Source organism: Coenobita brevimanus, chromosome 100, assembly GCF_032717465.1.
Source record: "Coenobita brevimanus isolate Jiangsu-jjx chromosome 100, ASM3271746v2, whole genome shotgun sequence".
Taxonomy (NCBI): Eukaryota; Metazoa; Arthropoda; class Malacostraca; order Decapoda; family Coenobitidae; genus Coenobita; species Coenobita brevimanus.
In genome coordinates, this window is record NC_137053.1 from 59,237,464 (window position 1) to 59,251,098 (window position 13,635).

Sequence of the window (13,635 nt, forward strand, 5' to 3'; positions counted from 1 at the left end):
AGCACTTTCCTTCAGCAACAGACCCTGAAACATACACACCCCAATCTCTTGCTACAAACACACCAAGCATGCAACACATCACACAAGATCTTAATTGTGGTCATTATCTTCATCAAGAAAATGACTACATAACACCAACAATTAACCTTATTACTTTATTCCGGTACACAAATACACACCACCATTTAACCTTGACCAGTAGATTGTGTAGCTTCAAATTACAGAGAGTGTATCACTTTCATCTTACATTCAGACGGACAATTACATTCTTCTTCACCTTGGTCTACAGCTGCCATCTCTCCATCTTCGATGCTAAGTTGTAAGAATGGATTAACACTAGAATATGATTCCAGTCACTAAGTAATGCTATGATATGGATGTAGAACAATAGTATTACCTTATTCTGCCACTGAGCTCCTTGAAATAAGGTGCAAAAGGACAAAAATTTGGACCAAGTTCACGTAAATGCCCAATATTATTACAATTTACTGTTAATTCATCCAAGCTGGCCATCATACATACATTAATATTACTGTGCCAGACAAGAACAATACAGTATAACAAATTATCATGAGATTTCAAAGCTATAGTACCGTTGCAATAGTCATTATTATTATCCCTTATAATATTAGTGGTGATGTAACAGATAACGGTCTATTACTTATCAAGTAAACTGGCAATCCATTAATACACTGGCACTTCAGTAACTTAGAACTGTCAATAAATATGTTTGTAAGTGCTACCATCTTTCAAATAATTTATGCCTACTTCCTCTGAACCTGTAATGATTTGGTTGAAACATCAACAAGGTACTGTATTAGGCAAGTTTGCAAAACCATTCACAATTGTTGTGATTCATTTCAGTATATTAGTCTGGTCACTGCCAGACTACTTTACCAATACAATATTGCATAACGAAAAGCCCACTAATGTCAGTTAACAACGTATCTCAAAAAAACTTTTTTTTTATTTTGCTTAAACACAGAAGGTATGAAGATACTACTATAAATGGGTTAAGTACCCCAAATATATATATATATATATATATATATATATATATATATATATATATATATATATATATATATCAAGCAGTAGGTGGTGGCGACCATCATTCTACTTCTTTCTTAGGTGACTCTACACTTAGTGACACACCTAATGGCTTTCTGTAAACCAGAAAACCATTTACAATGCTAGGTGGCAACCATATAAATCAAATAATGAGGTGAAGTGCAGCCTACTGCAGTGCCCAGTTAAATGAGGGGAGAGATGCAAATGCAGCATCTATCCAGGAACCAAACCTCCATGCTCTTCCCCATGCCATTCTGTGGTGAGGCACTATCCACCACTAGGGAACATCGGTTCACTACACAGGACAGCCCTGCATGGGTTCCTGCCTCCCTGTGTTTATGGGTCTGCTTGGCCAGACAGACCAGAGTTACTCTATTACTGATACTGGTAATACAGTAGTATCAGTAACAGATGACTATGTAAGAGCAACAGATAAAAACTTCAGCAACAGTAACAGAAACAACCAAGCAATGGTAATACAGTACTACAGTACATAACAGATACCCACTATGACTGCTGAGCACTTACTGGAAAATGTATTCACTTCTTATAAACAAGAATACCATTCATATCATTTATAGGGGCACCAACATGCTTGTATTTGTCGGCCTTGGTCACCCAATGCCGACTTTCCACTCTGCTTGATCTCTGGCAGCCACCCTATTCAGTCCCTTATTCCTAAGCTCACATTCTATGACCTCATCACAGGTTTTTATTGGTCTGCCTATCACAACCAGCTCACATTCTATGACCTCATCAAAGGTTTTTATTGGTCTGCCTCTCACAACCCAACCCTCGAAGTTCACACCTCACATTTTATACCCAACTGTTGTCTTCCATCTTCTCAACATGCCTAAACCATTTCAATCTACCTCTCATCACAATAACAATACATTCCAGTTCCATCCTTCCTCTCAACTCTTTCACTGCAATCCTATCCCCCCAGGCCTTACATTCAAGGATGCACTACATATCCACCTAATCAGTGTCATTTCTGTACATCTAAGCCAATGAATACTCTCTCCTTTTACTGCTCAGGTCTCGCTAGTACACAGCATTACACTCCTAATACACCCACATACAAAAATCCCTTAGCATGATGGAAGAGCCCTCTCAATGTTGGGAGAGGCAACAGCTCCCTGAACATCCTCCAACTACTGTACTCCTTACTCCATCCCCGACCTCCAGCACAGATGTCCGCCAGATAACAAAACTCCTCTACACATTCCAGAGGCTCTCCTGCAAGATCAGTCCTTTCATGCCTGATAATTTGTACATGCTCTCCCCAAAACACTGCACACACGAAATCAGCATTATTTTACAGTCTACCTCTAACACCACTACACCTCTTATCCACCCAATTAACACAAACACTGAACAAAATCGAGTAGCTTCCCACGCCCTTGTGACAAACCACACATGGTTAAACTCTCTCTGCTTTGACAGTGCATGTACCACCACCAGCCCTAGACATCATCAGTTTAATTTAATCTGCATCTGCTCTCAAACCCTTGTGCCCCATTTAGTCCTCCTAAATCCTTCCTCCACCTCACTTTCATTCTCTACAATCAATACCAAGCCATCAGTGTACAACATTTCCAATGGGACCCCATTTCTGAAGTCATGTGAGAGAGCTTTAAACACCATGAAAAACAATAAGGGGCTCAAGAATGTCCCGTGATGCACACCAACACTTTGGGAAAACTAGTTATTCAAATCTCCATTCACCCTCACCTGGATGTGAGCACCCACATAAGTAGCCATAACCACTCCAGCGAGCTACTCCTCAATCCCAAGCTCTTCTCATTGCCCACATCACCATCTCCCAAGGGATTCTGTCAAAAGCCTTCTCCAAATCAACAAAAACAAAGTACAGTTCCCTTTTCTCTCATATATATTTTTCTTGAGGCTGTCAGACAAAGAATATATTGTACCATCAATGGCCCTTCTGCCTAGAATAAACCCAAACTGCATCTCACCAATAGTCACTTTTCCCTTATATTTTCTAACTCCTACCATCATCACCATCCTGGCATTTACTAACACCAATGAATAGTGTAATATGAATAGCAGGAGTGAGAAACAAGAAAAGAGAAAGGGGAGGAAAAATTAATGGGCCCCACATTCATTTAAATATCATTCACACTCCCAGAATCCATGCTCCATCTCACTTCCCTAACTATCTACTGTACTAATATTTTTAGGTATTTCTCTTTATATACTGATTCACACACACCTACCAGATAGTCAATCAACTGACAATGAAAGTAAAAAGGGGGTGCCAAACTTTAATCACGTGCTCTTCTGTACACAATTTATCGATCTTATGTTCTTGTGTAGATAAGATATTCATTTCTAGGTCTTTTGTGGAGAAGTTTCTATAGAAGGGAAAGATGTTGCATGCAGCCTTCAGGGATCTGAAGAAAGCATAAGACAGGGTGGACAGACAAGGAATGTGGACTGTATTAAGAATATATGGAGTAAATGGGAAGTTGCTGAATGCCATGAAGAGAATTTATGAGGGGGCTATTGCTGCAGTGTGTGTGGATAGTGAACTGAGCGAATTTTTTCTTTTTGAATGTTGGATTGAAACAGGGATGTGTAATATCCCCACGGTCATTCAGTCTGTATATGAATGGGGTTATAAAGGAGGTAAGAGGTAGGGCAGTGGATGTTGGTGTGACCCAAATGAGAGAGGGCAGTGTTTGGAAACTCCCTGTACTGTTGTTTGCAGATGACACTGTATTGTTAAGTGAAGAAGAAGGGGAACTGCAAGGCTTGGTGAATGAGTCTGGGAGAGTGTGTATGAAACGGAATCTAAAGGTGAATGTAGGAAAGAATAAAGGTATGGTCTTCGAGAGAAATGAAGCCACTCAATGTACAGTAGGCTGGATGAGGAGGAAATGGAAAATGTGGGTGGATTTAAGTACTTGGGTAGTGTGATGAGTAAGGATGGAAGTTTAGAGGGTGAAGTGCTCGAAAGGGTACAACAGGGAAGAAAAGTTGCTGGTTCTTTGAAAGCAATGATACGGAACAGGGAAGTGAGCATGGAAGTAAAAAAGTCACTGCAAGACAGTATTGTGGGAAATGAAGCTTGGACTTTGCTGGAAGGACACAAGTCAAGTGTGAGAGCAGTGGAAATGTGTTATCTGAGAGGAGCATGTAGAGTTACGTGGAGAGACAGACTGACAAATGCGGAATTGAAGGAGCATTGTGGTGTGGATGTGATAGAAAGCATTAGGAGAAATACAGTGAGCTGGTTTGGCCAAGTGGAGAGGATGGAAAGCGAGAGACTAATGAGAAGAGTGTATGCAAGTGAGGTGGATGGGAGATGGGGGGGAGGAGGCTGAGGATGAGATGGAGGGATGGAGTGGAGAGATAATTATATGAGAGAGGGGGGTGTGAGCTGGGAGCTGGGCAGTGAAATGGTGTTGGACAGGGCGACATGGAGGCGATTTGTTTGTGGCCACTCCTTATGAGACTGAGGTGTCTGGCAATTGATAGACAGATGTTCTTACTATTTCTAGATTATTTCATTCAATTTGGTAGTGACTTCAAAGTGGAGGGATCACATATAGCCTTCATTTACTTCAATATGAGAGGTCTTTCCTATGCTGAAAAAACGCAATCTAGGGCAGGAGGAATTAGCCAAATAAAGATGCCATCACAATGAAATGGTTAAAAACAGCATACTGCATGCATTTCTCTCTCAAAACACACCAATTTACAAAAATACAAAAGTAAACAATACCAACCAATCCCCTAATACCCTATTTGAGACCAATTTACAAAAATACAAAAGTAAACAATACCAACCAATCCCCTATTTGAGACCAATTTACAAAAATACAAAAGTAAACAATACCAACCAATCCCCTAATACCCTATTTGAGATGTTGGGGCCCAAGGCTAGGCTGCTACAACAAATGACCAACCTGTTTTCCTTAGATGTCATTATAAAACTGGAAAACTTTCAGTCATATCTGGAGGATCAAACCTAGGTTGCCACTCTGCACTATGGTGTTGTAACCACTAGACCACTGGTGTAAAATCCACAGAAAGCTTTTTCATTCTTGAATCTGAAGAGTTAATCTTACTGTCCATCACAAGAAGTACATATGGTACTAGCAAAGGACCTTCTCATTATTTTTCATTTAAATCCTTCAATCACATAATTTGTATTTTTTCAAGCCATACTGGTACCTGGACTTTTTTTTTCTCCCTAATACATCCCGCTTAGATCTGATCTCAAAACTGTGTAGCCTTAAGACATTCATTGCATATATTTTGGAAAATTATATTGTACTTTTAATATGAGTAATCACTGCTTTGCCAAAAATGAGGAGGGGGGGATATGCCCTGACACCCCCTCTTAAATCTGTGCCTGTCTTTTCATTCAGCTTGGACGGAATTTTGTACTGGAGGTATTAGTTATGGCCTTCATTAACCCTTTCATTATATAGTCTCCTTGATGCTGAATAAAATAGTTTGGAGGTATCAAGAACAAACCAATAGAATATCACCTGATAAAGAAGTTTAACAATGGTATAACTAAAGGCAAATACTAACTAAAAGATAAAGGGGCCTTTATACCAAATGCCACAGTATGTAAATGAAACTGAAAAATTATACAGTACATTAATGTTTCCACCATAATTGTTAGAGATAATATGCCAGTCCCATACTATCTATCAAGAGGCACAGGGGCATGAGGCTAAGCTACCACATAGTCTAGAGGACACTGACCTATACCCCTGGTAGTACTACATGATCAAAAATCCTCCAGGAATCTCTCAGGGAACTAAACCCATGTGCACAAGGCAGGCCTGTCACTCTGACTGTGTCTTTACTCCTAAATCAAGTATTCTGATATAAACAAGGGAAGGGGGAAAAAACAAAAATAAAAACACACACAAAGGGAGGGACATTTTCAAAATAGTATCAGTCCTCACTTAAGACACCATGATGCCTGGTGATATGTTGGTAGAGTTCTCTGGCTGGAACAAGCTGTGACCTACACACTACAGTTCATGCTTCAGAGGTGGCCAGAAGTTTTTCTATCATATAAATGCTACCAGGGGTGTGGATCTGTCTCCTGCCTTATGTTCTAAACTAAGGTAGCCTAGCCTCAAGCCCCAATGTCCCAAAAGGGACAAAATGGGATTGACACGTATTATTTACCACTTAAATGGTTTCATTATTAGGCTGCTGATGAATCAATATTGGATCTTCGCCTATGGTTGCTCATGAGTCTCATTAAAGTTGACTGAGTTAACCCTCTTAATCAAGAACCAAAAGCATCTCTTACAGTTGTTTTACTCAAATCACCTGCTTGCCAGCACACATCCTAGACTTTCAGTGAGGATTAGGTACTCTGGGTCACCTTATGCAAAAACCAAAATGAACTGCAAAAGAGTACATTACAACAAAAAAGACTGGGGTAAAAAAAAAAAAAAGGATAAAGCAGCATATAACAAGCATATTACACACACACACACAAAAAAAAAGATAAAATGGAATATTACAAAATTGGGCACAGAAAAAACAAAAACACATGAAATACACGATTCTAAAAAATGGGAATGACCACACAATACAAAGGTCAGAGAAAATCATTAACTTTCTCACTGACAAAATTTCTCTCAACTAACAATTTCATCTGGTGTGTACCTGAATAATTATGTACCACATATCAAAGCACATCCACTGTGGTGAAAGAGTTAACTGGGACAGTAGACTCGTATCCACATACAGAAGTTATGCTTATTGTGATAACCTAGTATTCTGTAATTCTTCCACTTGAACAATTCACAGCACTTAGCTGAGATAGTTTTAAACCTGCTGACTGCTGGGACCTCTTTTAGATAAACAAAAATGTTCAGTATTATCCTGACTGAAACAACTCAATGCATTCGTGGTGTGCAAAATGATTGATCTGTTTACTACAGTGACATTTTTTTTTTTACCTCAATTTGCTACTTCCCGACAAAGTTACTCATTTTCCAAATAGTATCTTGTACAGAGGGGGTTAATGAAGGTTATATCTAACCCCTCTAGTTATTAGCTCTTGTGAACTGAATAAAATCATTTGTAGGTAGCAAGAACAAAATAAAAGGGGTTGATCTACATGATACAGGCTATGGAAATAGAAGAAAAATAAATGATAATACTTGTAGAGTAACATCATCAGACATACGAAGTATTAAAAAAAAAAAAAAAAAAAGTATACGGCACATAGATGCTTTAAACCCATGACTATGGTGAGCACTTCTTGTATGGGAATATTTTGGTCATCATAAGTTACAAGGGTACAGGACATATAAACTTGAGTCACAGCCACCTGGGTAATGATTGTGATTATGCCAGTATTCTACCTGCAGCTTAACAGTTAACTCCAAGGACTGCAGTTAACTGGTTTTAGCCTTATTGAAATACCCAAATGTAGGTAGACCAGTAAAATGGTAATTCTCTTTAGTACATGGGTCTTCAACAGTTTTCAACGGCTCTCAAGTTTTGTAAAGAAGTCAGAAACATTCTTCATTAATTTCATCAAAACAATGCTGGATTCTGAAGGCTATTCTTGCTACTGCTAGACTATTTTATTCAGCTTAAGGGAGATGTCTCGCAGGGAAGGGGGTTAAACTTCCGACTGCTATGGTGTTCCATCAGCTGAGTAAAATCAACTAGTTCTAGCGTGATCCAATGAAGTACAAAAGAGTGTCCACAGTAACAAAACTATCATGACATTAAATCAGACATGTCTCTTCTAATGAACATAAAACTGTCTGGTAGTGGGAGAAAAAAGAAACCATAGTTAAAGTGTTAATCTTTTCAGCACAATGATGCCCCCTTTCTTTTTTTACTGTAATTTTTCATTGGACAGATTATATTTTGCTGGGGACACCTACTGTAATGAAGTGATCAGAGAGTCTTCATCAACCCATTCAACCTGTGGATGCCATTCCTTGTAAGAATTTAAATGTCTTCAGTATGGGAAAAAAAAAAAAAAAAAAAAAAAAAAAAGGACTGCCTTTTCTTACTTTACTTTTGCTACCTTCAAACATGATTCTGTTTACAAGACACACTGTAGTGAATTTATATCTAATATCTCCAATTAAAAAAATTTCCACCAAACAGAAAAAAGTGTTTAGTGGTACCAGGAATACAATGCACTCAGCTCTCACACAAAGACCAGGATGCATGCTGGTAAAATACTTCCACATGAAACAACTGTAAGACATGCTTCCGGTTCATGCCCAAGGGGTTAAAAACTAATTCTCAAAAAACTAATTCTCTCTGACTTCAAAACAACCTTTACATCAACTTTAGGAGTGGAAAAGCTATCACCAATTCAGTAATCAATGCAAGTGAAACAACATCTCTGGGGACTAAATGTACAAAAGATGGCATCGTACTGTAGGTCTCAAGTACTGAATGGAGCCTGTGCTGACTATGGAGACAAGCTGGCAGTAGCAAGAATAAAACAAAAAAGATATTTTCATACTATTGGTTTTAAGTGCAGTACCTGTGATAACTGTGGTGATGTCATGTGGAAAGGACAACATACTGTACACAGGCATCAGTGTATGTGGAGATAAGCAAGAATAAAACATAAAAGACACCTTGGTACTGTACTATAGTCATTACATGTAATATTGTACCTGTGGTGACTGGGGGCACAATGGTGTTCATGCTGTGTGGGGAAAATAAAATATGTCCTACCACACTCAAAAAGGTAACTGGCATACCTGTGGTGACTGTGGAGGCATGCTGGTGGTGACACCATGTGGTGAATGTGCTGCCTGTGGAGCCTGCTGCATCACCTGGGGCATTGGTGTTGGCTGTGGCACACCCTGCTGCTGCCCAACCTGTATGTACAATGGAACACAGTCAATATAATATGTAGGATGTACAATGGAATACAGTCAATACATGCTGTAGGCTATAATATACATACACATTACTGTACTTACAAGTACAGTACTTCATTAAGGATGGGCGGAAAGTAGAAAAACAGTATATCACCAAATTAGAAAACCAGTCATAAATGGGTACTGTGAAAGTATAAAATCTGCTAGTTACAATATACAGAGACATTATCAAGACAAACAGACAGACAAACTTTACATTACATTACTGGCTACAAGTAGGTCAGAAATGAGAAATGGAAAGTCAAAATAGAAAACTAGTCAAATAATGGGTTAAATATTATTTTAAAATGGATAAATGTTACAATACGAAGAAAGACACACATTAGCTACATGCTTGACTAGGGAGGGTCAGTAATAGGATTAGGACAGTGTCAAAAATGAGTACTGTAGTCCCAGGTTCATCTATATATGAAGCAAGTGGACAGCATACTGAAGTTGCCCCTCTCCTGCAACCACCATCCTCCTTTTGGAAGGACAGGGGTATGAGTAAAGGTAATAGAGCAATATGCTACTATGTTAATGTGGCTATATGAGAAAAGACAGTCAATGCAACAGATCTTCTGTGCAAATACATTTCTCTTATGGTCTGCCATGCCCTTGACAGCAGTTACCTAGTATGGGTCAACCAGCCTTCTGTAGTTATACATTTTTCTTAAAGTTCTTAAAAGCTGCACATTACAGTACATGAAGAGGTATTACATGCTTGACTCAGAAGGGCTCAAAGGTGGACCTGGAAGTTAAGAAAATGAGAAAACAAAGTCCTATCTTCACCATCATCATCAGCAGCAGAAGCCTCTGGAAGTCTGCTGCTGGAAGTTATATATATAGTGTAATGGGTTAAAATAAAAAAGTTGCATGTTATGATACAGACAAACAGACAGACACTGCTCCAGATTCTTGGCTAAGGGAAGATCAAAAGTGAAAAATGGAGTAAAAAAAGGAGAATACTGAAAACATGTTAAAGCTACATGCTTCATGACAGACAAATATTACATGCTTAGCTACGGAAGGTCAATGTGGAAATGAAAAGGTCAGAGAAAAAGATATCTGTTATATGATGGGTAAGAAACAATATGACCATATGTGACAATACAGGCAGAAAGACATACCATACATTACGGTACCCAGTAAGCACAAACATTACATACTTTGCTATGGATGGTCAAAAAAATTTAAATGGAAAGTCAGAAAAAAAGGAAACCAGTTATAATGGATAAAAAATGGAATAAAAAACAGGGAAGGAAGTCAGAAAATGGGACAAAGGCTAACAACTGAGTCAACAGAAGTCAACAAATGGAAATCTGGGTCCAAAAATGTCAAACAGAACGGAAGGAAAAAGGGTCCAAAAAGGTCATAACAGAAATGCCAGTCTGAAATTAGTGAAAATGATGTCAGAAAGACAGAAGTAAAATCACAATGAGCCAACTACTTTAGTGGGTGAAATACTCAACAGACTTTTATTCCTCGTCATACAGGTGCCTGTTTTTTTTTTTTTTTTTTTTTTTTTAATTGCATCCTGCTTTGATTAAATCCCAAAACTGTGCAGCCTACCATGATTCACACTGGGTACTGAGCTACTGACAGCTGGTGAGACACATAATCAACATTACCTAATCTGAAAACAAGCTCTTACACAGGGTGTTTTACAAGCATGATGCTTGTTCCATGACCATTCGATAAGTAAGCAGTGTCACAGGCGGTATATTAGGGAAACACTTTAAGTATACAGAGATTACATTGTTACCCACTTACCTATTTACACAGACAGAATCAGACTGTCTGTACTTTACTTCTTGTATTTTCAAACCTTTCTCAGTGGCGGTTAAAACTCAAACTACTTACCAAAGGTTCCATTCAAGGCTATAAAATTTTCTTCCAATTACCAAAAGTTAAAAAAGTTAAGGCAGGTGCAGCAAATAACAAAAACATGTGGACACTCAATATTTATCGATAGCTTCAGATTTAAAGAGGGGAAGTCTGGGGAATTTGGGATGGAAAACTTCAAAATCTGCATCCCGATAAATACTAGCTGAAACCCCGACAAGTCTATACAACCTATCACTTTAATAAAGCATTAATAAAAATAATAATAATAATCATCATCATCTAATCCTGTGCTGCCCCATGAAGAGCATAGGAGACTGGGGTTAGGCAACTTGGTCCTGACATTTAAGATGAGAGTGACCAGCTTCATTCATCCCTGAGTGGCATTACATGAGCAATAAACCCTAACCACCCCTTGGATAGAAACCTGCATATGCTCAATCCAACTGGAGTGCCTCAATTGCCTTAACCACCAGGCTTCATAATTTGGTTATATGGTTACCACCCAGCATAACATACGGTTTCCTAGTGTACTAGAAACCATTTGGCTTGTCACTCAGTGTAGAGTCACCCACAGGCAGAAGAGGAAAGAATGAAGAAAAGAAAAACAGAAGAGAGTGTAAAGTTACCCGCAGGCAGAAGGAAGAGGAAAGAATGAAGTAAAGACAGAAGAGGAAGGAAGGAAGAGAGGAAAGGACAGTCTCCCGGGAGCAGCACTACATCGAGTGAGTGGATGGTGAGCGCTATCACCAACTACAACAATAACAATAATAATAATAATAATAATAATAATAATAATAATAATGTGGTGACATCATAGGACCGTACGAATATTTTCGTTTTTAAGAAACTCCTGAACTCTCCAATATAGTTTATTTCTGCGTATGTTATGCAATCAATATCCATGCTGAAAGAACTTCCCTTGGTATGCTGGAGAGGCAGTGCGACTCGAGGCTCAAAGGAGCTTTACAATCTGTAATGAAGGAGGAAGGATCCTGAAATACTGAACTAAAATGCATATTTTAACAAAGTTGTCTTAACTGTACCATCCCCACCAAGGTACTGATCTTACAGTGCCATCAGGCAAAAAATTTTTTGACTGGGAACTGAAATACTGAAACACGGGAAACATCGCCTACGCTGTTTCACTCAAAGTATGGACAAATACTTCTTTGTTGACTTCATGACGGAAGGCATGTGACACCCATTTTCGTTACGCGTTTCTGTTCACCCTTTCCTGTTTTCAGATCCTATTCACCCCATTTATGTCAGGGAGTATGATGATGATGATGATGATAGTTTTTTATTTTTTTTTTCCTGTTTCTAGATCCTACAAAATATTTATAACTGAGGAAAATAATGGTATAATGATGATAACTCGGCTAGTATTTTCCCTTCCATTTTCCTGTTTCTAGAGTCTACCCATGATTAAATAGCTTGGATCACGGTGATGCATGACGAGTGAATGGAAGAGTCCCCCATTTTCGTTGGAAGCTATAATGATTGCTATATTTGTGGTTCTCTTTCTTCCTGTTTTCGATCCTACAAATGTAGTGTGAACAGAGTTGTGGGGATAATACTTTTGTGGTCTTCTCTTTTCCTGTTGTCCTACCCATCCCCCAAACCGTGGGATGATGATTATTGTGAATTCTACTTTCATTCTCACTTTATCCTGCCTCTGAATCCTGTCGTTTTTTGAGAAAGTGCGAGTTGGGTTATGATAATATTGATAACCCTGATAACAACTCTATTCCCCTTTGCTAATTATCCTCATGTCAACAGAAAGTTAGGACGTAGACGATGGCTTATGTACAGGTATAGGTCTCATTTCTATTTCTGAATCTTTACGTTATAACTGGGAACAGAAATTGTAATGTTCCTACTGAGTTTACCAACATTAGCTTATTTTGCATTCTACTTATCAGTATTTTCTTTGTCGTTATTTACGTTTTTTTAAATGAATATCGTCTGCGTAAATAAAAGGAAAAATATTGAGTTGTGATAAGTGATACCAGAGCCTCCAGTGCCAACGGAGCACGTCCCTAAGAGAGAGGGAAGAAGGGGGGGGGGAGACAATGCTGCTGATGTTGGTACTGATGCTGTACCTGCGGGGATGCCTGCTGTACTATAGGCTGCGCTGTTGCTGCCGCGGCCTGCATGGAAACAAGTGTGGTGGCCTGGTGGGTGATGTGGTGCTGCGGTGGTTGAGGTGGTGGTGGCGGTGGCGGTTGCGGCTGTTGTGGCGGTTGGGGGTGCTGGGGCAGAGTCGAGGCTTGGGCGTGTGTGGCTTCCTTATCTTCACTCATCGTCTACACACCACTGCATGGGGAAAAGGATCAATGTTAATAAGATCCATAACACTTTCTTCTACACACCACTCTGCATTGGGAAAAGGAAGAATGTTTATTAGGTCCATAATAGTTTTTTTCCCTCAACACCACTCTGCACTGGGAAAAGGAAGAATGTTAATAAGATGCTTAATAGTTTTCTTCCTTCGACACACCACTATGCACTAAGAGGGGAAATAGTAAAATGCGTATAGTTTCTTTCGTCAACACATCAATCTTTTTTTTTTTTTTTTTCCCCTGAGAATGTAATATCCAGTAAGGTTCAAGGTTACCTTAATGTCTTCTCATTCATCCTCTACACGCCACACTCGATATGAAAGTGGGATAATGCCAATAATAATGCAGTTTCCTTCACCAACCACCGTTCCGGATTTGAAAAAAGATTGTCACAAGATTCGTATTTTCTTTATCATTAGCTGCCTATCCACCACTACATTAATACATACCTGGTAAATAAATAA

General features: G+C 38.9%; 1 protein-coding gene across 1 annotated transcript in view; it reads right to left on the reverse strand.

Moving 5' to 3' along the window:
• LOC145414562 (uncharacterized) overlaps positions 1 to 13,132 on the reverse strand; it is a 117,596-nt gene extending 104,464 nt beyond the window's left edge. The window contains exons 1-2 of the mRNA XM_080284080.1: positions 12,932 to 13,132; positions 8,820 to 8,939 (exon numbers count right to left, since the gene is read on the reverse strand). Coding sequence (XP_080140206.1) covers positions 8,820 to 8,939; positions 12,932 to 13,132 — 321 coding nt within the window. The remainder of the gene's footprint in view (positions 1 to 8,819; positions 8,940 to 12,931) is intronic.
• Between the last annotated feature and the right edge of the window lie 503 nt (positions 13,133 to 13,635).